General features: G+C 42.8%; 1 protein-coding gene across 4 annotated transcripts in view; it reads left to right on the top strand.

Moving 5' to 3' along the window:
- The window catches only part of Mcm3ap (minichromosome maintenance complex component 3 associated protein), a 49116-nt gene that overhangs the window by 2533 nt on the left and 21242 nt on the right, over positions 1-25341 (top strand). For 3 of the 4 annotated variants that reach the window (XM_063224676.1, XM_063224674.1, XM_063224675.1), the window contains exons 3-18: positions 128-351; positions 2485-2563; positions 2801-2945; positions 4663-4853; positions 6235-6374; positions 8369-8566; positions 8837-9105; positions 10904-11093; positions 13383-13543; positions 14227-14468; positions 14784-14968; positions 15705-15805; positions 19632-19763; positions 20177-20290; positions 22719-22871; positions 24923-25120. In XM_063224676.1, the coding sequence (XP_063080746.1) occupies positions 128-351; positions 2485-2563; positions 2801-2945; positions 4663-4853; positions 6235-6374; positions 8369-8566; positions 8837-9105; positions 10904-11093; positions 13383-13543; positions 14227-14468; positions 14784-14968; positions 15705-15805; positions 19632-19763; positions 20177-20290; positions 22719-22871; positions 24923-25120 (2722 nt within the window). The remainder of the gene's footprint in view (positions 1-127; positions 352-2484; positions 2564-2800; positions 2946-4662; positions 4854-6234; positions 6375-8368; positions 8567-8836; positions 9106-10903; positions 11094-13382; positions 13544-14226; positions 14469-14783; positions 14969-15704; positions 15806-19631; positions 19764-20176; positions 20291-22718; positions 22872-24922; positions 25121-25341) is intronic. The other variant, XM_003463152.5, reaches the window with a different exon arrangement.

Below are 25341 nucleotides of genomic sequence, written 5' to 3'. Positions count from 1 at the left end.
TGCTAACATGGGACCTCGAAGTAGGCCTTCTGTCTATGAAAAACTTGCTTTGTTTTCACATAGTTGGTGCCTCCTATGATTTGAAAGTGTCATACCTGATGGGTTCTCTTGTTCTGTGAATCCCCAGATTCTGTAAGGGGAGCTCCTGTGCACCAGAATAAAAAAAGTGAAAACATGGACAGCCTTGGGCGCTTGTCTCCCACAGAAGTCACGGCGATCCAATGCAAGAACATTCCAGACAACCTCAATGACAGGGCTACCCTGGAGAACCACTTTGGCAAAATTGCTAAAGTGCAGCGCATCTTCACTAGACGCAGCAAAAAGCTTGCGGTGGTGCATTTTTTTGATCATGTGAGTAATCCTAATCTATTTGTTACCCACATTTGGACTTTGTCTCTTTTAAGGCTGATTTTTTTTTTTTTTTTTTTTTTTTTTAATTTGCTGGTCCCTTGAGTGTAAGAAAGCACTGAAATACGTCACTTTGAACTTAAGAAAGGCTGGGATAGCAATGTTTATTTTGTAACTTGGAGTCACCAAAGTCATGCAGTCGTATTGCTCAGGGAACCTCTGAGTGGTTTGTGTAAAGTCTGGTTTCTCTTTGGAAGGCTTGGTAGTGGCTCCATACCCATTCACCACTTACTGAACTTAAATTTTCTGTTTTTTAAAAAAGTCACCATCACTGTAGTACACACCATCATTGTAAACTTTACAGATAATGTGGAACAAAAGTGAACTCTTAATTTTGTTCTTGTGTGACCACTGGGTTTGAAGCCTTTATGTATGTATAATTGGTTGTAGGGTACATGTACACATACTGATTATATTAAGCAGTTTGATAAAGTAGAAAGCATATTTTTATAACTATTTTAGTCTCACTCTGTAATTTAGACTGGCCTTGATCTCACTGTGTAGCCCAGGTTGTCCTTGAACTCACAGTGATCCTCCTGTGTTAGCCACTTGAGTGCTGGGATTAAAGCTACACACCACCATACCTGGCTTATTTTAGTTTTTTTTTTAAAGACACAGGGTCTTAGTTTGTTGTCCACCCTAGCCTTGAACTCCTGGCCTTTTCTGCCTTAGCATCCCAAGTAACTGGGACTGTAGGTGTATGTCACCATGTTCAGCTAATCTTTTGTATTTTTTGAAATCAATAGATAGTTTCTACTAGTGTGAGACTGTTAAATGCTTCGTGATAGTCTATCCTCTTTATGTGCTTACTTGGCCATTTCTGTATTTTTGGATATCTCTGTACATACATTTTTAAATAGTTGATGTCCATTCTTGAGAGGTGGAATTTTTGTGCCAAAGCGTACTCAATGGCTTTTGGACTTTTTCTGTCCTTCATGTTGATTTAAAAAAAAAAAAACACCGCAATTTAGTGGTGTTAATTACATTTGCAATGGTGTGCAACCATACAACTGTCAATGGTCAGAACTTTTTCTTCATTCCATACGGAAACTCTGTAACCATTAAACAATAACTCCCCTCTTCTCTGGTCCTGTCCCTGGTACTTCTAGTCTACTTTATATCACTGAATTGCCTGTTCTTGATATTTCATGAATATATAATGTTTGTATGTTTAGTGTGTCTTTTTATGTGACATGTTTTACTTACATGTTTTCAGGTTTATGTTGTAGCATGTATGAGAAAATTCTTGTTAAGGGTTGATAATATTCCATTAATGTGTGAACTGTGTTTTGTAATATGTTTCTCTTTTGAGAACACTTGGATTGTTTCAACCCTGGGCTTTTGTGGTAGTGCTGCTGGGAGCACTGGAATAGAGGTATCTGTTTGAGTCTCTGCCTTCAATTTTTGGGGATATTTTCTTGAGAGTGGAATTACTGGGTCATATGATAAGCTTCATGTTTTAAAATTTTAGGTGTGCTGTGTAATGTGCTTATTTTCTCAGTTGAACCATATTTTATTATGTGATTAATTTGTAAATACGCTGCCCTGTAAACAATTCATTGAGACACAGGCTGATTGCTCTTGTTTCTCCTGACACATGGGAGCAACCCCAGGTACTTAGGATGGGGAATGTTTTTCTGGGTATAAGTATATCAGTGCCTTTATAATGTAGTTGATTTTGTGAAAAATGGTATTCCATGTGCTTCATTTCAAAACTTCCATTTAAATGTGACATGGAAAGTTTCTGCTTCTGTATATGAAATCAGTTGGTGACATTGATTTCATCAACGGCTAGAGGCCAATTTATGGGTTCTATCACAACACAGTTATTAGTTTTGAAAAGAAGAGTGGTACCTGCCTGTGCGATAGGAAAGGGAGAGGAGGGCCATAGCTGCTACACAGGCAGCAGGTGATATGGACAGGGCATGTGGTGTGGCAAGAGGAGATGCCCTGTAGCACAGGGAATAGTAGCTCCTTCTTATTTTTGAGTGCCCTGGTCTTACTGCATTTGAGCTTTCATCTTCATGTTCTGTGGGTTCCTGCTATCTTCACACTTGATCATGGACTGTTTTTTAGGCATCTGCAGCCCTGGCTAGGAAGAAGGGGAAAAGTTTGCATAAGGATGTGTCTATCTTTTGGCACAAGAAGAAAATAAGTGAGTTTTCAGTGATTCTTTCACAGTCTCATGTTCTGTGTGTCAGGCCCTTTGGCTGGGAGTATGCTTCCTTTTCCCAGGGCCAGTGGGGAGGCGGGGTCTGAGTGGGTCCTTATGTCTCATAGTTATTTCCTTGGGCTTTTCTATAACCTTCTGTGTCAGTATTCTTTTGTCACAAAGGAACTGAAAGTCCAGTGTCAGGCGTGTGACAGCTTAAGCTCTGTTCTGTGTTGTCAGGTCCCAACAAGAAACCTTTTTCCTTAAAGGAGAAGAAACCTGGGGATGGTGAAGGCAGCCAGAGCACAGAGGATACGCCCTTTCAGCACTCTCCTCTTGGCAAGGCCACTGTGAGGGCTGCAGCAGGCAGCCTGCTGAGTAAAAGGTGGGACTCATCTCTCTGCTGACCACATTCAGGGAGAACAGATCAGAAGTGGGGCTACACAGTGGGGAAGGAGGGACCATGGAGGGTGGGAACCAATAGGAGCTAGTTGCCTATGACTGTTGGGGGTAGAGGGGAGGGGGCTTCCCATAGCAGGGCTATGTGAGGTGGGTAGGGCTGAGAATCCTGGCTGGAGACTTGAGAGTCCAGCTACAGGGCTGTTCCTGTTTCCCCCTGTTCTCACATTATGCTGGAGCTGAGAAGGTCCTTGTTTGGGGCTGGATCTTTTTAAAAATCCATCTGGGCATTTTCTCTGGATGATGCTTATAGCTCCTGTAGTTGATCTTTTTGTCCATAGCTGTAGGATGTTGAGGGTCAGTTCCTACTCAGGAGGCTGCTCATCAGATGGCAGAACTTCTATATGTACACAGAGCTGCCTCTACCCATGGGTGCTCAGCTGTGATATCCATACTGGCTACCACGAGGTGGGGCATATCATGCTTATCTCAGTTCCAAGTCTCATGAAGTTGCTTGCAGTTCTATCTGACTGATTATTGCATATGTGGCAACTTTTCCCCCTTAAAAATCTAAATGGCTATAATAACTATATTTCTAGTCATCATTTCTTGTAAAGTAGAAGCTGCCTCTGGGTAGTGATGACTGGCATGTATTGTGAGTTTGTGTGGAGGATTTTCCCAAAGGCCTATGTCCTGGTCTGTGTGCTGAGATGCCTGGCTGATTCCTAGCCTCCTTTCACACCTGGCCCACTTCCTTAGGTCTCTGCTTTAACCCTTCTTATCCGTTGGCTAGTGCATTGTTTTCCTTGATTTCCGTCTTGTGACCTTCTTGCCTGCTGGTGTGCTTTTTACTGTTCCTCAGCCACTCTTACACCTACTTTGATATTCAGATTCGGAATATGTTGAAAGCCAGTCGGATGTGAGAGACGATCCAGTCCTGAGTGTGGCCTTCTGTTGAAAGAAAGGCAGGTGTTCAGCAAAGTATTCCTCACACTGCTAAAGGAATTTTCCCATAATAAATTTAGTTTCTTTGAGGTGGAAGTTTATAAATATGTATCTTGGCTGTTTAAACAAGATCATGTCATGTTAAAAACTACAAAATATTTAAAGATTATTGAAAAACTAGTAAAAAGCACCTTTGTACCCCTCACCAGCCGTACCCTTCTTTTCCATTTTTTCTTTAGACGAGTCTCCTCATGTTGTCTAGGATGTCTTTGAATTCTTAGATTTGAGTGATCCTGCCACAGCCTTCTGAGTAGCTAGAACTGCAGGCACATAGCATCATGCCTGGCTTCTTTTTCATTTTATTTTTTATTATTATTACTATTTATGTGGTACTAGGGATTGGACCTAGGGATTACACATGATAGGCCAGTGATCTGCCACTGAGCTGCAGCCCCAGGCTTTTTTTCTTTTGAGACAAGATCTCACTGAATTGTCTTTACTGGGCTTGAATTTGGGAGGCTCATGCTTCAGCTTCTCAAGTACCTGGGATTCTAGGCATAGGGTTATACCATTCCAGGGTTTTTTTCGTTTTAAAAGGAAGATTTTTTGTGTATGTATGTGTTTTTTCTCATCACTGACTTAATCACGATTTGCTTTGCTTCAATGCATATACTAGCTCGATTAGAGGTCCAAAAGATCTTGAGAGGTTTGGAAATAGAAATGATGTGAGGGCCCTTGATGTGTAATTTTACCTGTAGCTCTCCAGTGAAGAAGCCCAGTCTCCAGAAGGCCCACCAGTTTGAAGGAGATGCGTTTGACCCTGGGTCTGAGTGCTCCGAGGGGCTTGGGCTGTGTGTGTCATCCCTCAGTGCCCTGATTGGCACTGTGGCTGAGACGTCTGAAGAGAAGTATCGCCTGCTTGATCAAAGAGACCGAATCATGAGGCAAGGTAAAGTGCTTGTTGGGAGAGGTTCCAGAGGCCTGGCAATAGTGGTGAAGTGCCGTTGGGGGAGACACCAGGGAGGGAGTGAACTCTTTCCACAGGGTCTACTGTTCTTGTCTTGGGGCTCCAATGCCACCTCTGGTTATTACTGTCAACAAGTATTCCTGAGATGAGTGCTTTGTTTGTACCTCTGTGAACAAATACATCTGCCTGTGTGTGTGCGAAGACAGGGCAGGTGTGCGGAAGAAATGCTCATGCAGATTGTCTGTCAAGGGAGGGAGGGATGCTCCACGCCTCTGGAATGCTAAATTGACTGTTTTACCTTCCAAAGATGGTCCCTTTAACATTAAAAATGTATAGAGCGACCAAAAAGGAAACGCATACACTATTTTTACTCTTGGTAATTTTTTCTTAAATGTTACCTGTGGGAGTTTCCTTTTTTTTTTTTTTGGGAGATTGGTCTCACTATGTAGTGCAGGCTGGTCTTGGATTCACTGTGTAACCCAGGTTGGCTTTGAATTTGGGGTGATCTTGCCTCAGCCTTCTGAGTGTTGGTATTATATATAGGTTTGCTTCTGGAAGTTTCCTTTTTTAAAAGCTGTGAATAATTAGAATAATTACAGTGCTTAAATTCATACTAGTAGCTGTTATCACGTATCATTGACTTGGTGATTTTCACATTCTGAATAAAATTATTACTAGTTATTGAAATTTTTCAAAATAAAATTAAGGAGCCAGGCATGGTGGTACCCACCTCTAATCTCAGTACTCAGGAGGTTGAGGCAAGAAGATCACTGCAAGTTCAAGGCCAGGCTTGGCTATATAGTGAGTTCAAGGCCAGCCTGAAATGCATAGTGAGACCTCATCTCAAAAAAAAAAAAAAAAAGGGTGTGAAGTCGTTTCATTCAATTTTATCTAGTGATTTGTACCTTTAATTCTGTTGGCAATAGTAGTAGTGTACTTATTCAGGTCAGGATCCAGGTAACTTCAGTATGTGATTCCAAATATGGAGACAAAATTCTATGAAATGCTAGTATATTTTGAATGTTTATGTTTAACAAGCTTATATTTTTAGTAAACATCCCACATCATGATTGTCCCTGTGGTTACAGGAGTTACCTGTTGTATACCAGCGTCCATTGACAGTGGCCCAGCAGTTTTTGGGCCTTGACCAGGCTATTGCCTAATGGAACAGTCCACAGATCCCTCTTTACTGAGGCCCAAGGTTTTACAAATACTCTTTGCCTTTGAAGGACTTCTAAAAAAACTTCTTTTTGTAGGACTTCTAAAAAAACTTCTGTTTTTTCTTTTGCCATTATGAAAGTGCCTTCTATGGGTTTTCAGCCACCCTGTGGCACCTCCTTATCTTTTGCATGATGTCACTTAGCTCGAGTGAAGAGGACTGACCTGGACAAAGCCAGGACTTTCGTTGGCACGTGCCCAGACATGTGTCCTGAGAAGGAGCGGTACATGCGGGAGACTCGGAGTCAGCTGAGTGTGTTTGAAGTGGTCCCGGGGACTGACCAGGTAGGACGTAGGGTCTTCTCTCTACTTGGGGGTTGAAGGTGGGGGTGTGCAGGTAGTGGAGGAAACTAGGATTCTTGATTATTTGCTGTCTTTGGAGGTGGTAGTTATTTCTGCTATTAATAGTCACATTAAGTTATTTCATATAATGCTTATATTGGGCATTGACTCTTAAGGCCTTTGCTCTGTGCTATTTTACCCAGCCATTTTTTAAAAACATGAGACAATGTGTCACTAAATTGCCCAGCTGGGTTTGAATTTGGGATCTTTCTGCCTCAGCCTCACAGAGTTCTGGGATTATAGATGTGTACCACCACTCCTAGTTTTATTTTATTTTTTTGTCTTTTTCTTTTTTATTGGTACCGGGGATCGAACTCATGACTGCACACTTACTTGCAAGGCAGGCGTTTATGCCACTGAGCTAAATCCCCAGCCCCACTCCTAGCTTTAGATGTAGGCTTTAAAAATAGATTAAAACTAGTCAGGCTTGTGGTACAAGCCAGCAATGCCAGCACTCAAGATGCTGAACAGGAGGATTGCTGCAAGTTCAAGGCCAGCCTGGGCTCCATAGTGAGTTCAAGGCCAGCCCAAAAAAACCCTGTCCCCCTACCAAAAAAAATCACAAAGTGAAATAAAAACTTAAAAAAAATAGATTAAAACTGTTTAATTTCTTTCTTCCTTTTATAATTTCTATTTTCTGTATTTATGTTTTGCACACTTGAGATTATGTTCTGGATTCATTTTGTATCTTCATAAGCATCTACCTTTATCATGATGAGCTCTAAGTATATCTAAATGTAACTTATATTTGAAGAGGTAGCTCTGGCAAAAGCCTGTTTTTTTCGGTCAGTAGACAGGCTATTTCTAATTTTTTTATTGTCTTTATTTTTAATTAATACTATTTGGCATCTTTGTGTTACACACAAAGGAAGTTTGATCATTTTCTTCAGCCAGTTCTGAAGTTTTTTTTTTTTTCCTTGAGACAGTCTCACTATACAGTTCAGTCGGACCTTAAACCCACTATGTGGCCCATGCTGGCCTCAAATTTGCAGTTGTCCTCTTACCTCAGCCTCCTGAGTGCTGAGATTAATTTGAAATGTTAAGTTACTGCATCACAGAGTCTATATGTCCTGAGCATATATCAATTTATGTTCCAAATGGTCTCCCTAGACGTGTGCCACTGCATCCTTTGCTCTTCAGTCTTGTTTGTGAGCATCATCTCTGCTGCCTTATCAGTGGTTTTGCCTAGCAGCAGATGTCACCACAGAGGCCCAAGGTGCCTGCCCAGAGGCAGCAGGTACTCAGAGTGCAGTCCATGGGTGTCCATGTGCCTTCTCTCCTTGTGCAGGTGGAGGCCTGTGTGTGCAGGTGGTCGTGCTCTCACCCTGTAGCTACTCACTGTTCCTCCACATTGTTTCTGGTCTGTGTAAACTTGACTTAGCATGTGGTGTGGCTACATTTTATAGTACACAAAAGTCCATTATTTTCTTTGTGTTTTGGAGCCAGGCAAATGTGTCTTCACCTTAATTCCTCCTTGTGACAGCCTTTTATCACAACTTCTTACCGTATTTGCTAAAGTGAAATTTCTCAATTTATTTTTTCTTTAAAATTTTCAGTTTTGGTAGTACTAGGGATTGAAGATGGGGAGCTTTACCAGTGAGCTGCATTCCCAACCCTTTTAATTTTTAATTTTGAGATAGGGTCTTGCGAAGTCACCTAGGATATAATTGAAATTGTAGTCCTCCTGCCTCAATCTCCAGAGTGGTGGGATTATAAGCATGTGCCAACTACTCCCAGTTTTTGTTTAATCTTGAAATAAGGTCTTAGTAAGTTGTCCGGATTGGGCTAGAATTTACAGTGCTCCTACCTCAGCCTTCTAGAATGCTAGGATTACAGATGAGCCACTACACACAGTGAATTTCCCTCTCAAGGTATAGCTGTGCTGGAAGGCTCAACACTTGCCACCTAAGGAGCCTTTCCCCGTTTTATGTTACCAGGTAGACCACGCACTGGCTGTGAAGGAGTATAGCCGATCCTCAGCGGACCAAGAGGAACCGCTACCCCATGAGCTGCGGCCCTCAGCAGTGCTTAGCAGGACCATGGACTACCTGGTCACCCAGATCATGGACCAGAAGGAAGGCAGCCTGCGGGACTGGTACGACTTCGTGTGGAACCGCACACGGGGCATACGGAAGGTATCAGCTGCCTCTGGTTAAGATACTAGAAAATGCATGTATGTTCTGGAGCCAGACTGCTCACTCTCTTCATTTTACTGAGTTATCTTCATCTGAAACAAAATCATTTAAATCATTTTAAAACCTTATTTATGTCATGGGCTTGGTTTTCAATTGGTGTGTGAGAGATGCAGGTGATGAGTGTCTTCCCACAGCTGACTGTATGCATGCGAATTGTGTGTGTGTGAGGAGCGTGTGTGTCTGTGTAACCCTCCTCCTTGCATTGGCCAGGACATCACACAGCAGCACCTCTGCGACCCCTTGACAGTGTCCCTAATTGAAAAGTGCACGCGGTTTCACATCCACTGTGCCCACTTCATGTGTGAGGAACCCATGTCCTCCTTTGATGCCAAGATCAACAATGAGAACATGACCAAGTGTCTGCAGAGTCTGAAGGAGATGTACCAGGACCTGAGGGGCAGGGGCGTCTTCTGTGCCAGTGAGGCTGAATTCCAGGGCTACAACGTTCTGCTCAATCTCAACAAGGGGGACATCCTGAGGTGAGCATCTGGGCTCAGCAGTGAACCTCTGGTGTGTGCACATGCAAAGTGTAAGGAGGGAAAGAGGTTTTAAGATCAGTAGTCACTGACAGTGCTGCGTCTCCACAGCAAACACTGGGTGATAGCAGGTCTGCACGCTGCTAGGCTGACCTGGGGAAAGAGAGATAGGGGCTTTCTCTGTTTTTAGTGTACCTGACATAGGCCCCTCTTTTTGTTTCTGAGAGCTGTTGCTTCTTTGTATGAAAGAAGCTCTTCCCAGTGAGACAGGGAGTGAATGAGGACAGGGTAGTCAGTGTGCCCCGAGGGAGTGGTCAGCAGCTCACTGTTTACAGGTAGTTCTGTTGAAAGGCTAACTAGGAAAGAGGAAAAAATCGTGTGAAATGAAAATGGTAAGGATAAAATATTAAGGATGAATGAAGTTTAAAACCTGCTCTGGCACCTAAGTAGACCTTTATATGTGAAGTAAGGCAGAGTTATTGGTCCATGTTTGTGTTCTTCATACACTGAAATCAGTAGTGGCTATTGTCGCTTTTAGTTCCAAGATTGCCTTATTTGTGCTGAAATTCTTTTTCAACTTAGTATTTTCTCTAGGAAACTTGATATGTGGTTGATTCTAAATTTTAAAACTAAGCCTTGTTACAATCCTAACACTACGGAGGCTGAGGAAAGGGGATTGCTGCAAGTTCAAGCCCGGGGCTCTGTTTTGAGTTAAGGCCAGGCTAAACTACATAGCAAACCTCTGTCTCAAAACAAAGCAAAACACTCATGTAAATATAAACATTATATTGTTTCATTAGTATGATAAGGAAAAAAAAACATGTATTTCGTCCCAGAGAGAATGACTTCAGCCAAGCAATGACTCAGACCACACCTGCCTTCACTTTAACCCACTGTGAGCCATTTTGAGTTGACTTTTGGATGTCTTATGAAATTTTTGATGCTATAAGGTTTGGTTTTTTTGCATGTGATATCCAGTTGTTCCAGTATATTTACCGGGGTATAATCCTTTCTCCATTTAATTGGTTTTGCATCTTTGCCAGAAATCAATTGTCTGTTATGTGGATCTCTATTTTGGGACTTTATGTTGGTACTTTGGTGGTTTATCTATCATGATGTCAATGTTGTTTTGTCATGATTGGTGTGACATTGTGATAAGTTGTATGCTTGGGGAAGGTTAGAGCTCTAGTTTTATTCGTTTATCAAAGTCATTTAGATTCTTCTGAATCTTTTCTATTTTCATAGAAATGTAAGATCAAAATGTTAATCAGTATGAAAAATGATGTTAGAAGTTTGATAAGGGTTTGTGTTTTCTGATCTTTATTTTTTTCTATTTGTTTTTGGTTTTATTCTTTTACTTTTAATTTCTCAAGGAAAAATATGAGGATATTTTATCATTTCTTTTCGAATAAATGTACTTGGTGTCAAAGCAAAACAAGCCATGAAAACAAAATTGAGCCTGGAAGACAAATTGGTTGTGGAAAATGGCTGGGTAATGTTTCATATATGACAGTCATTCATTCCCTTCTCGAACAGTTCAGACAGATAAATTTATTTTTAGAATAGTCCCGAAAGTTAAAATTTCTATTTCTTTGAATTCTCGGTAAGTATAGTTGGCAGTCAGTTCGTATTAATTTGACTTTGAACTCACCATATCTTACATTGTTGCTTGTATTTGCTTACTTACCTTTTTAAAGAAAATTTCTATCAGACTAGTCCAGGAGTAGCAGTAGTAGGAAATTGAATTCAGGAGCCAAGTTTGGCTCCTGGATCTGGTCACTCAGCGGATCTATCTTTGCAGATGTTATGTGTTTTGTCTCCTTAACAGGGAGGTGCAGCAGTTCCACCCTGATGTTAGGAACTCCCCTGAGGTGCACTTTGCTGTTCAGGCCTTTGCTGCGTTGAACAGTAACAATTTCGTGAGATTTTTTAAACTGGTCCAGTCAGCCTCTTACCTAAGTGCGTGTCTGTTACACTGCTACTTCCATCAGGTGAGTGGGTCAGCTGTGCAGAGCCAGGAAGGGAGGCTGGGGATGGTGCTGTTGTAGTATTTTGTGCCTTGCACCCTCCACAGGTCGGGTCGAGTCTGCCACTGCTGTTGAGGCTGCGCAGTGTTGCTTGTCCTCATGGGAGTGGGAATGCTGGTCTGTGGCTCAGATAAATAAGAATCTTCAGAATGACACCATGGAGCTCAGCACTGTTGTCTTCCATGAAAACAAATCAAAAAGCAGAAATCCCATTTCATAGTGTACAAATCCTTGACCTTACAATTCTTCGTGTTACTACTTTAACTTTTGGAGTGAGGCTGATGCCATTCAAGTCATTTCAGCAAGTACCTGTGTCTGCTCCTGCCCTGTGCTGATCCTGCCCTGTGCACTGCGGAGAGGCTATCAGAACTGATCCTGGGGTTTTGCATAAACTCAGCCTCAGAATCTCCAGCCAATATGTGAGTTCCAGCAGAGTGAGGAGACTTGAGGATGCCAGAGAGCAGCTTGTAGACTCAGGTGTATGTGATGTGAGCAGTGCTCTTGCCCCTCCCCTGCAGAGAATGGCCCACTTGCCTTGTGCACACCATGCTGGCCCCTTGAGGAGGGGGAAGGAGGGGGACCTCTGACAGTGCTGCGTAGTCTCTGCTGCGTATGGAGAGTGCACCTGGAAGTTCTCAGGATGTGGAGTTTTGGCTGTGAGACCAGATGATTTCTCCAAGTCCTCCTATTACTAGTAAATAAACCCATAGTCACAGTCTGGATAGAGAATCTTGTCACAAGTTTGTTCACTGTTGTCAGAGCTGACACTTGCCAAATGAAAGATTTCTTTTAACTCTTTTTTTTTTTTTTTTTTTTAAATCGGTACCCGGGATCAAACTCACGACTGCCTGCTTGCAAGGCAGGTGCTTAGGCCGCTGAGCTAAATCCCCAGCCCCAAATGAAAGATTTCTAATAACCTGCCCTGCCACTTGGGAATACTTTACAGTGGTTAAATAGTTTAAGGTTTTGTGTGTGTGTGTGTGTGTGTGTTACAGAGAATTGACACCTAGGCCACCCGCCCCCTGCACCTTTTTTACTTTTTTGTTTTGAGACAGTCTTCTTAAGTTAACTGTGTTGCCCAGGCAGGGTTTGAACTTGTAATCCTCCTGCCTCAGCCTTCTACAATGCTGGCTCTACAGGTGTATGTTATAAATATTTTTTAAATGATTTCGGGTTGTTAGCTTTAAAAATTGTCACCTTTTAAGGATAATGGTGACCATTTTTAATAACTTTATACAAAAGGGAAACACAAATGTTCTTCAGCACCATGCTTTGGCTGACAATGGCCTTCATGGTCCCATGGGCTTCAGGCCTCATCTTGCCCCCTCACTCATCTTTGCCTCCCTTGACTCCCTGCCCCCTTCTCACCCAGCTCTGCCTCACAGGCTGTGTGGCCATTGTCCTTTGTGTTCTTACCCCAGCTGCCTTCTTAGCAGGGACCCCAACCCCCACCTGTTAGCAGTCCTTGTTTTCTGGTGTTGTATTTTCTCCTGTTGTGCTTAATGACCATTAGATGGATCTTACGTTCATTTTCTCTAGCACTGGTATCTTCCCACTTCTGATTTCTGTAGTGATGGATATATTGTTAATTTTGCTCTCCATTGTCTTCTGAGCATTAAGAAGAACACCAGGGACATAGAGCACTTAATGAATTGGTTGGAGAGAACCAGTGAAATGGACACCCAGGAGCACAGCACAACATTTTTTGTCAGCATTTTTTTTTTTTTTTAATACTGCGAATTGAACTCAGGACCATGTACTTGCCAGGCAGGAACCTGTGCCTCTGAGCTACATCCCTAGCCTTTTGCCAGTATTTTCATGTTTCAGTATTTTGTTTTTTATGTACTTGTTAAAGTGCTGCAAACAATTTTATCCTCAACTAGTATGTTTAATTTTGTGTCTTGCGCCTTTCTGCGGTGTTCCATAGTCCCCCCAACAGGCTCAGTACGTCGGAAGCCTTTGGCTGAGTGGACGCTTCAGTTTACTTTCTTGCCCATTTGATGGATGACTTGTTCCATGATCTCTTTAATAAATGACACCTGACAGCCCACTCTTTTTTTCTGAGACTGCTTGCTGAGCGGGTATATCTGTGATGAAACATCTTTGGTTTCTGAGCTCGGGGTCAATGCTGCTATCCTGCCCTCCAGAGGCACTCAGCTGCAGAAAGAGCCCATCATCGTGCTGGTTGGCTGTGGCCAGAAGCAGTTATTTTTCTTATTGTGCGTTTCTCTTTGAGGTGGCTTCTCTTTTCAGATCCGCAAGGATGCACTTCGGGCTCTCAGCATCGCATACACTGTGAGCACACAGCGCTCTACCGCCTTTCCCCTGGATGGTGTGGTGCGCATGCTGCTCTTCAGAGATAGCGAGGAAGCTACCGACTTCCTCAACTGCCACGGCCTCACTGTTTCTGAGGGGTAGGTGCTGAGACTAGAATTGTGGGCTTGTCTTATCCTTTTGCTTTTTAAATTCCAATAAAAGTCTGAAAAAGTGCTAGCCATTTGCTGGGCCCTAGAGAAGGTATGTTCTCCATGCCACCTTCTGAGTGTGCATTGCAGCTGGGGGATATTTATTCCCAGAGTTCTATGCTGTTTGTCAGTAGATTGGGGTTCAGACCAGGTCTTTGTGATTCTAGAGTCATAGATTCTAATGAGTTACCAGATAACCCAAAGATAAAGGTTAGGAACTTCTTGTGTTTTCCCTTGAATATTGCTTTGCTGGTCTGTGAGTAGATAGTGCCCATTTCTGATGGCTGGGATGAGTACACCATTTGGCCGGGCCATAGTGTTCTCCATTCTTTGTAGTTTGTATTTTGAGACTATACAAGTCCTCACCCTGCAGGTGGCACTGTTGTATTTAAGTCTCTCCTGAAGCTCCTCCTCCTGTCCTCAGAGAAATGAGGTGGCTGAAAAGGAGGAGGATGTGACTCTTGAGCCAGGAAGGAGTGTGTAGTTGTGCATCCTTCTTATGAGGCTTTGTGTGCACTAAGCCAGGTGGTTCCAAAGGCTTTGTCCTCTTCCAGGCTATTTGGTACAGGGCAGGGTGTGTGCTACTCCTTCCCCAGTGACACCTCTCTGTGGGCTCTTTGTGGTCTCGGTAGCTGTGTTGAGCTGAACCGGTCTGCATTCCTGGAACCAGAGGGATTATCCAAAGCCAGGAAGTCGGTGTTCATCACCAGGAAACTAACGGTGTCGGTTGGGGAAGCTGTGAATGGAGGGCCGCTGCCCCCAGTCCCTCATCACACTCCTGTGTGCAGCTTCAACACCCAGAACAAGTATGTTGGGGAGAGCCTGACTGCAGAGCTGCCTGTTGGCCCCCCAAGGCCCAGTGTGGATGCAGCGGGTAAGTGATGCAGGACTGGGTATTCTGGGAAACTCTCTAGTTGAGAATTACTTGGCTCAGTGCTTGTGCTTTCCCTGGATTTGAGAGTTCTGAATCTCTCTTCAGAGCCCTGATGCTGCAGCTGCAGTGCTGTTTCTGTGTGGACAATATCTCCCCCAGTGGCCAGTCCTTAGGACCCTCCCCCACAGTGGCCTCCGTGTTGGCCAGACCTCAGGATTGGCTTGGATGGCTGGCTATCCCTGTGTGGAGATGGTGGTGTCCCTGGTGCTGGTCCTGTGCTCTTCAGTGCCATGATTTTTCTGTGTTTCTTCCCAGGTGACAGAAAGGGAGAGGAATATGGAGCAGGGCCTGATGTGCCTCTCACAGGTCTCCTCCCTGCACTGCCTGCACCTCTGCCTCACACCCCACTGCTGACCCTGCCTGTGGCACCCAGTCTCTTCCAGCCTTCCACGCAACCTGAGCTGCTGCCTCTGAAGCCTATACCTGTGTACTCTGATGCGGTAGGGCATCTTTTAGGGGAGGGCTCAAGAAGCCCACTGTGGATAAGTCTTCTTACCCCAGTTCCTTGCCCCACGATACTGTAGTGCTTGGTCTCACAGAAGAGGAGCCAGGGTAGTAGAGTTAGGCTGAACTCAGAGCAGAACCTAGTAGATGGGCTGACCAGGATCTGTGGGATCACAGCAGTGGGACTCACTTGTGTCTTACTGGCTGCTCCTGTGTCTTACAAGGGCAGACACTGGACACTGATACTGCTGCAGGGTCAGAGAATCCTGATGAGCATAGAGAATGGCTTCCAAATTGAGGATGTGAGTCAGGTGCATTGGTGTACCCTGTAAACCCAGCACTCTTGGAGGTTGAGATAGGATGAATGCAAGTTCTAGCCTAGCCTGAGCAGTTTAGTGACTTAGAGCTTGTCTGAAAAGAAAAACTTTCTTAAAAAGGGGTGGGGACATAGCTCAGTGGAAAGGCTCTGGGTTTAGTCCCCAGTGCCAAAAAATAAAAAATGAGGTTCCATGTGAACAAGAGAAGACAGGGACACTGGGCCATCTGCAGGATAGCCATCTGGCAGGCTCACTACGGCCTGTCTGGGAGATACTTTTCTATTCCTCAGAGACTGTTTCTGAAGCAGTGCACAGGGCAGCCGCTTTGCTAGGGACCACACACCTGGTCATAGTTGCCTTCAGACTTCTGTCCTGGGCGGTACACTCCCTCTCACCTGCAGTGGTCTCTCTGTAGGACCTGGCTCAAGTGGTGGATGAGCTCATTCAAGAGGCCCTCCAGAGGGACTGCGAGGAGGTGGGCACGGCTGGGGCAGCATACGCAGCTGCAGCTCTAGGGTGAGTGGCAGTGCCTGTCCCCCTTCTGCCCTCAGCTGCCTGCCCCTTGGGGACGTGGATGTCCCTTCTATTCCTCCTCATAAGCTGCTCTCATTTTTAAGACTCATGCCACTTAAGACTCACAGTGCGAGTTTCAGGAACTTTGCATCTCTTCATCTCTATTCTCTAGGTGGGCGGTTTCTCAAGTTCCCAATTGTAATTTCTATTTGTAAATGCTTTTTGGGCAACATTCAGTTTGTTAAAGTTTACACTGTTTTTTGGCTATGCTGTGGGTGGGAACACATGGCGTCTTGTAAGCATTGTACCACTTTGTCACATTCCCAGGCCTTTTTATTTTATTTTGAGACAGGGTTTCACTGAGTTGCCCAGATTGGCGTTGAAATTATAATTGTCAGCCTTGTGAGTAGTTGTGATTAGAGGCATGCACAGTGTGCTAAGCTAAAGTTTATAAATGATAAAACTTTTTCTTTAAATTTAAAATATAACTCAGGATTTTAGTACAGATCAGTTCACTCCATTATAAAATTAAAGATACCCACTTTGTTGATTTAATTATAATGTAACAAAACTTTTCTAAGTTCAGTCAACTTTTGTAAAGTCAGTTGAACCTAAAAAATTCGGTAAATCTGGTTTTCACAAAGATTTCAACCATCTTTTAGAAATCCTAGTGCATGTGTAGTGACACAATGTGAAGAAAAAATGTTATTGTCTTTATAAAATATAGCTACCTAAGAGACTGAGGCAGGAGAATCACTTGTTTGAGACCATATATTCAAGATCAGCCTGGGCAACATAGTGTAGTCCATCTCAAAAACATGAAAAAAGAAAAACAAAACAGATCACACAAAAGGCTCAACCTTGTCCATATGTTAGATTTTTTTTTTCCTTTCCCCAGCCTCTGGTTATCTTTGGTCTACTCTTCATAAATTTGGCTGCTCTGGCACCTTTTTAACGGAATCACACAAACTTGTCTTTTTGTGTTTGGCATATTTCACTCAGCACAATGTCCTTAAGGTTCACCCATGGTGTAGCATGTGTCAACAATTTATGACTGAATAATAATCCCATTGTATTGGTGTACAAATAACTTGAGTCCTTGCTCTTATGGGTTCATGGCTAGGGATGGTGTAACTGGTGGATCAGATGACCTATTTTGCATTTTTTAAGGAAATACCAAATTGTTTTCTACAAAGAAAAATTTTACATTCCCACTGGCTACACATAAAATCTCAGTTTCTCCACGTCCTTAACAGTATTTGCTGCTTGCTTGTATGTGTATGTTTGCACTAATAGTCATTTATGCATGTGAAGTGGTATCTCATTGTAATTTTGATTTACGTTTCTCTGAGGACTAATGATGTTGGTCATCTTTTCCTGTACTTACTGCTCATTGTGTGCTGTCTTTGGAGAAGTATCTCTTCATGACCTTTGGGCTTTTTTGGGGTGGGGGGTTCAGTTATATGGGTTGTCATCTGCATATTAATCCTCTATTAGATAGATGACTTATAAACATTTTTCCCATTCTGCAGGTTAGCCTTTTATCTCTTTATAGTGTCCTTTTTAAGTTCATATGTACAATGTAGATGTACTAATAATCACATTCGTCATAGGTAATTTGTACCTGAACATGATATATCTTTTTTTTTTTTATCAGTACCAGGGATTGAACTCACCACTGCCTGCTTGCAAGGCAGGTACTTATGCCGCTGAGCTAAATCCCCAGCCCCGAACATGATATATCTTAATTCCTCTTTTTTTTTCCAGTTCCCCTCACCTCCAACCTGTTTAAAATTTTGATGTCCAAAAAGAATTTTGATTTCTTTTTTTTGACTTGCTTTTTTGGGTCACATGTAAGGAATCATTGTCATATCCAATATCACAAAGATTTCCCCTGATGTTTTTTGTCTGAGTTTTATGACTTAAACTTAGGGATTTTGTCCATTTTGATTTTATCTTTGCATATGATATAAGGGTCCAACTTTATTCTTTCACATGTGGATATCTAGTATTTCCTTCATCTTTTATTGAAAAGACTTCTTTTCCCCATTGAAAGCCCTTGCCACTCTTGTAGAAAGTCACTTAACTGTATTGTGCGTGTTTACTTCTGTACTCTGTACTCTAGTCTTTCCTTATGCCTGCCCCATCATGTTTTGGTTAATAGAGTTTTGTAGTAAGTTTTTAAGTCAGGAAGAATCAATCCTTTAACTTTATTGTTCTTTTTCAAGACTGTTTTATTGTCTTGGAATCTCACTCGAGTTACCATTTGTATTTTAGGATGAGTCTCTATTTTTTACAGAATATGCTGTTGGAATTTTTTTTGTTTGCTTTTTGAGACAGGCTCTCACTAGTCAGGCTGGCCTTGAATTCACTGTGTGGCATGGGCTTACTGTTTCTTTTTTATTGACTTACAAGTCCTCCTGTCTCAGCCACCCCAGTGCTGCGACTACAGTATCACACCCAACCTGTTAGGGGTTTTTTGAGAATTGCATTGAATCTGTGAATTGCTCTAAGTTTTACTATCAGAATCTCCCCCACTCTCCATTGCTTGGAACTGAACCCGGGCCCTTGCATGCGCTAGGCAGATACTGTATTACTGAGCTGTATCCCCAGCCCTTTTTTTTTTTTTTTTTTTTTTTGAGACAGATTTTTTTCTAAGTTGCCTAGTGTGGCCTCATACGTGGAATCTTCCTAGGTAGTTGGGATCATAGATAGGTGTGTGCCACCACAACTGGCAATATTTTTATTTTTTTTGGAGACACTTTTGCCATGTAATTTAGGCGATAATCTTTCTGCTTCAACCTCCTCGGTGTTGGGATTTTAGTTGTGCATCACCACGCCAGGCCTTTTGCTGTCTTTTTAGCAAAGTAAAATCTTCTAATCCATAAACATGCCCCCTCCGATTTATTTAGAGGTTTCTGTGTATAAGACTTTGCTTCCTTAAATTTATTATTGCTTTTTAACTGTTGCAAACAATGTTTTTATAATTTTATTTTTAATGTTGCTTACTGCTAGTGTTTAGAAATGTCTGCCTGCCTGCCAGTCAGTCAGCTAGCTAGCTAGTTAGCTAGCCAGCCTGCCAGCTCTGTATCTATCTGTTTTGGCTTTTTTTTTTCTATGCTGAGGATCAAACCCAGGGTCTTCTTTTTTTTTTTTTTTTTTTTGTCTTTTTCCTTTTTATTGGTACCAGGGATTGAACTCACGACTGCCTGCTTGCAAGGCAGGCGCTTATGCCGCTGAGCTAAACCTCCAGCCCCTGAACCCAGGGTCTTCTTACACATTAGGCAAGTGCTCAGCCGCTGAGTTGCCGCATTGGCCCACTTTGTGTTGATCTTTATCTTGCAGCCTTGATGAGCTTGTTGATTATCCTAAGGATTTTCTTCATATAAAATCTTGTTATCTGTGAATAAATGCAGTTTCATTTATTGTGTTTTCAGTTTATATGTGTTTTTCTTGTCCAGTAGCTCTGGTTTTAACTTCCAGGAGTGTTTTGGTTTTGTTTTTCTTCTTAGAGCAATACCTTTCATTCTCTCATCACTAAGTGTGTGGAAACTTCATAGATGTCCTTCACATGCTGAAGAGGTTTCATCTATCCCTTGTTTATTGACCGTCTTTACAATAACGTTTGTTTAGTATTGCTAGGTGCTTTTTCTGTATCCACTGAGACGCACACATGTGTGTAACTGTTGTAACTGTTAATGTGGCTTACTTACAATGGTTGGTTTTCGCATGTTGAACTGTTTTCACATTCCAGTAACAAATTTTGGTTGGTAATTGTTTATATTGGCTTGCTTTTTTCTGAGTTTGAGTGCTATCCCACTTTGTCTAGTGTTTCTGATGCTGCTGTGGAGGACCTGTTAACAGCCACAACCACAGGCATTTTGAGGCATGTTGCAGCTGAAGAAGTGACCAAGGAAAGGGAACGAAAGGAGGAGGAGAAGCGGAGGGCTGAAGAGGAAAGGTGAGTAGACACGGAAACTGCCCCGATGTCCGTACTTTTTAAAATTTTTTGTGGCACTGGGGATCGAATGCAACCCTTTTTTCAATTTATTTTGATACAAAGTTGCACTGAGTTTCTAAATTATCCAGGATGAGCTTGAATTTATGATCCTCCTGCCTCAACCCCCCAGATTACTAAGATTGTGGCCATGTATATCCAGCAGCTCTACTCTTGTTGATGGTGCCAACGTCAGACCCCTGCCAGCCTACCCTGCACCGCGTTTGGCTCGGAGAATGAGTGGGGGCCCTTGTGAGCAACGCCTTCTCCTTAGCAGGCAGCACCTCTCATGCCTATCTGCATGGTCTAGGAGTAAAATGAGTATCATAATATTTATTTTTAAGCTTTACCCTTGTGTTTTTTTCTTTTACTTGTAGGCTGAAACAAGAGAGAGACCTGGTATTAACCCAGTTGAGCCAGGGCCTGGCTGAAGAGCTGACAGAACTCATGGTGACGGAGTGTGTGTGGGAAACATGCTCACAGGAGCTGAAGTGAGTGAGGTGCTGGTGTCCTGCATGCCAGTGGCATGGTGGGAGGGAGGAAGTCTTCAGGCACTGTGGCCAAGAAGGCACAGCTTAGTATAGTTGGTTTACTCTTAAATTTGACAGATATCTTTTGGATAGCCAAATGATGGTGCATTGTTCCGTACTCTAGACAATAGAGGCAGGGAGGGACTTTCTTTCTGTGTCCTTGTTGCGGACATGGTCATTGGAATGTGTGTGTTAGCAAATTGGCTGCTGGAGGCTTCTCCACCTTCACTGTCTTTCAGGTAGCCTCTTCCCTTGCTTCATGTGTTGGAAGATTTCTTGGGGTGTAACCTTAAGAACTTTCAATGATCTTACTTCCAAACTTCCTGGAAAAAAAGAGATTCCAGTTGTGAAGAGAAGTCTGTCCTTGTACCTCAGTGCCTCTCAGGTAGTCTGAAAGTGAGGGAGGATGTTGGTGTACAGCCAGTGAGTCCAGTCGACAGGCTGTGCATCTTGAATCCCATTCAATTGGGAACCTATATTTGTAGTTACTGTGTGGAAGAGATTTCACAGATGATGGTGATATATCTGTTCCTGATTCCAGGAGGGAGTATTAGTAGACATCTAAAATGCAGGGCTTACTGCACTGCAGGGAATGTATCCTGCCGTTCCAGGAGACCTGGAATTTTTTTTTTTAGCTAAGCCTCAGGCTGTCTGCATCATTTCTGAAGATGGGCTGTTGGAAATGTGTCTCATGTGTTGAGCTACTTTGATATTATAACCAAATTTATTTGATGTAGTTCTCTGTGTTTCCTTTTCCCCCCCTGGTTTGTGAGACAGGATCTCAGTATATAGTTCAGGTTGATCAGCCTCATAAGTTGCTGGTATTACAGGCATACACTATCATGCCTTGATGTAGTGTACATATGTATGTGTGTGATAGACTTTTTTTTTTTTGAGTTAGGGTCTCACTTTGTACTTCAGGTTGGCCTTGAACTCTCTATGTAGTCCATCCTGGCCTCAAATTCACAGTAACACTTGTGCCTCAGCCTCGCAAATACTGGGATTACAGGTGTGCAACACCGTGCTGGCATTTTTTAAAAAAAGATGATACTGAAGATTGAAACCAGGCCCTCACACATGCTAGGCAAGTACTTTACGACTAAATTCCAGCCCCAGCCCTTATGCTGTCTTACTTGATAGAACTGTGCTATAAAAATTCTTCTTTGTGGTACTTTTTTATCCTAGGGTCACCACTGCATGACCAGAGGCAGTCATCCTTAGCACTATAGGAACAGTTATGGTGTTTGAGACTCTTCTGATTATAAATGTCATTTCACATTCCTGTCATTGAGGTACAACACCTGACCTCCACAAATTAAAGGAGAGGGCTATTCTGGCTCACAGTACAGAAATTTGAGTCCCTAGTCCACTGGCTTCAAGGCAGGGAAGCATGGCAAGGGAGAATTATGAAATGGCAATGGGAAACAGAGAGATCAAGGGAGGAGGGATGAGCTAGACCCTTCTAGACCACACCCTCAGTGACCCACTTCTGATCAGTCCACACCTCTGAGCCTCACATTTAGCTATACCATCAGCATACTAAGCTAGTGATGGATACCATGTTCACATGATCCAGTCACTTCCCCAAAGCCCCACATATGAGACAAGAGGCTTTGATGGGGGGTATATCTAGATATATACTGTAACGCAGATGTTGCTGATGAGATTTTGCGTTTATCTCAGTGGTCATTTGAAAGATAGAAATTCTAACTATTTTATTAAGCTAAAGGTTCTTCTTTTTCCTTGTTTATGACATGGTGTTTTTGGTGTATTGCTCAGGTTGGTATTGAACTTTTGGGCTTAAGTCATTTTCCTACCTTATATTCCCAGGAGTGGGTCACCATGCTTGGCTGTGTTAGAGGTTTATTTCTTTCTTTCTTTTTTTTTTGTCTTTTTCCTTTTTATCGGTACCGGGGATTGAACTCACAACTGCTTGCTCGCAAGGCAGGCGCTTATGCCGCTGAGCTAAATCCCCAGCCCCTAGAGGATTATTTCTTAACTGTTACACTGACTCCTTTGATTTATATGCTGACACACTGTATCACTTTTTTTCCCTATCTTTCCAGGTATCTGTATTGTTCTCCCCTACTCCGTACCATTACCGCAGATTGAACCCAGGACCTTCACATTAGAACTACATTCCCAAAACATTTAAGACAGGGTCTCACTAAGTTGTTAAGTTAGGCTCGAACTTGAGATCCTCCTGCTTTAGCCTCCTGGAGTGCTGAGATTACAGGTCTGTGCCATGCGCAGCCAGGGGTATGTGCTTTTAAATAAAAATGAAAATCTCAAAGTTTCTTTTTTACATGAAGGATGGACTCAATACCTTTAAGGCAAGCCCTCAGTGTTTGGACCTCAGTCACCTCTGCATGACTGCCCTGTTTTCCAGGAATGCACTGGAGATAGACCAGAGGGTTCGTGTGACCCGCTGCTGTGAGGCTGTCTTTACTCAGCTGGTAGACTTGTTTCTTGCGGGGGAAATTTTCCAGACTGCGAAGGAGACACTGCAGGAACTTCAGTGCTTCTGCAAATATCTACAGCGGTGAGTCCTGTGTTCTTACACATAAAATCCACACTCAGGGGGGCAGATCTTTTACCACATTCAGCCTGCTTGAGCCATTAGTTCCTTTAGTCAGTGACTAAAAGGTAACATTTACAGCAATGAGTAGCTATAATGGATTCTAATGAATTGTATTTTCAGAAGTGACTGGTTTCATACACAGGTGTATATCCTCTTAAATAGTGGAGGTGAAAGGCTAAGTATGGAATTATTTAGGGATTGTAGCTGTTGTGCATCTCAGCAGGTATCTGTAGGGTACCATCTGTGTCCAGACAGTGATTGGTTTGTATTTATACACTTGTGCATAGAGTGCCTGTTTAGGCTATAAGAGACCCCAGGAAATGTCCATGCACATACATGGACCATAGCTCCATGCACCAACACTTGTTGATGTCCAAAACACAAGTAAAGATGCACCTCAACTTACCATAGTGTTAACTACTGATAAACTTGTAAATTCAAAACAGCTCTCATACATCTAATCTACCCAGTATTGTAGTTTAGCAACACAGTATGCTGTAGAATATTGGTTCTTTACGCTTGAAATTTTGGTTGACTCAGACTGTAGCTCACATACAGTAATCTCAGCATTGTGAGACTGTGTTGTACAGCATATTGCTAGCCTAGGAGATCAAAATCTGAAGTTTGGTTTCTGCTGAACTTATACCATTTTTGCACTGTTATGAGGTTAAAAGACTTCAGGTCGGAGACTTCCATAGTGAGGGGACAAAAGAGGAACTTACAGGGAAATGTATATAAGTTCAAATACCATATATTCAAACTAAATAGACTATACAAACTAAGTAGGTAGTAACTACTACCTAGTAGTATAATCCTGAAGAAGGAAAATAAACATAAGCTCAGAGTAATGTTTATCTTGAGTAATAAGGGACAGCTATGGCTTCTCAACAGAGCAAAACAAGTAATTGCCTATTTTGTAACTGTGGGCATTTAGGTGTTAATGTCATGTGATTCATTTCATCTTTGGTCTTTTTTGAGGCAAGGTTTCACTATGTGGTTCAGAATGGCCTTGAACTCACTTTGCAGCCCAGGCTGGCCTCAAACTTGAGGTGATCCTCCTGTCTCAGCCTCCCAAGTGCTGAGATAACAGGTGTGCGCCACTGGGCCCAGCTGTTGATTCATTTCAAGTGAAATTTAAAAAGAATGATAGTATCTTTGATAATTACAACACTGTTAAAGAGGACACAGCAAAGAGTAAATCTCCCTTTCAGGACAGATTCCTATATATTTCCCAGAAGCACCAGCTGCTTGTGTACCATTGTAGAAACTTCTTGTCCTTTCCAGTGGTTGTTATTAAAGCATGTTTCCTGTTTTGTTCTTTCTTCCATTCTGTATGAAGTAGAGGCCTCACCATGGCAGGCTGTCCAGTCTCCCTATTAATGTCATTGCAGTGCAGCATGTTACTGCAAGTGCACGCCACAGAAGATGCTGATTCCTCTTGCTAGCTTTCACAGTCTCTTTCTGTAGCTGTGTAGAGTGCTGCAGTGACTATCTTGTACCCACATTTCATACCTGTGCACATGTGCATGCTAGCAGAGTTAAATTTCTGTCAGTGGTATTTCTTGGGTGGAGGATCTCTGTACCTTAGATGTGTATCCATGTGGCTGTATCCACTTATAGAGATCTTCAGTATTAGCTCTTACATTCAGTAGTTTCAAAGCAGACTCATCTCTTTTAATATCACATTTGCATTTTTCAGGGGGGGTGTTGGGTTTTTGAGATAGCTATATAGTTCAGGCTGGCTTTGAACTCACAGTCATCCTCCTGCTTTGGCCTTCTGAGTGCTGCGTTTACAGGTATAGCCACCATGCCTGGCTTCATGTTTGCATTTTAATTCCAATTCATTTCTTAGTATAAAGATGGTTATTAGTACAGATCTACGAAGACTGACAAATACTACGTAGATTGAAAATGCAGTCCATTTCCTCATGTTATGGAGCTGGGCTGTGTTTGCATTTGCCCCTGGTTAACTCTGGACACACCTAGTGATGACAGATTGATGTATCCCCCAGGTGGAGGGAAGCTGTTGCAGCCCGGAAGAAGCTAAGGCGCCAGATGCGGGCCTTCCCTGCAGCACCCTGCTGTGTGGATGTGAACAACCGGCTGGGTGCATTGGCGCCCAGTGCAGAGTGTCCCATTGCTGAGGAGAACCTGGATAGGAGCCTCCTGGACCTGGGCCACGCAGGAAGAGTGGGCATCTCCTGTACCAGGTCAGTGCCCAGTGCATACCTCCTCAGGTCTCTTTTGGTTTCACTGGAGCTATATTCTTGTGTATTTGGAGGGAGCAGGAAGTGAGGACAAGCACAGGACTGTATTATTTATTGTTTGGTGATTGTTTTGTTTTTCTGAGACAGGGTCTTGCTGTGTAGTTTAGGCCCGTCTTATGTACTGGCCTATGTAGTGCTCTATGTAGCACAGGCTGGCCTCAGAT

The sequence above is a fragment of the Cavia porcellus genome, unplaced genomic scaffold, assembly GCF_034190915.1.
Source record: "Cavia porcellus strain 051 isolate PalLab524CR breed Dunkin Hartley unplaced genomic scaffold, mCavPor4.1 scaffold_15, whole genome shotgun sequence".
NCBI lineage: Eukaryota > Metazoa > Chordata > Mammalia > Rodentia > Caviidae > Cavia > Cavia porcellus.
The sequence above is the reverse complement of the archived record's forward strand: the minus strand, read 5'-3'. Positions and strand labels throughout refer to the sequence as shown.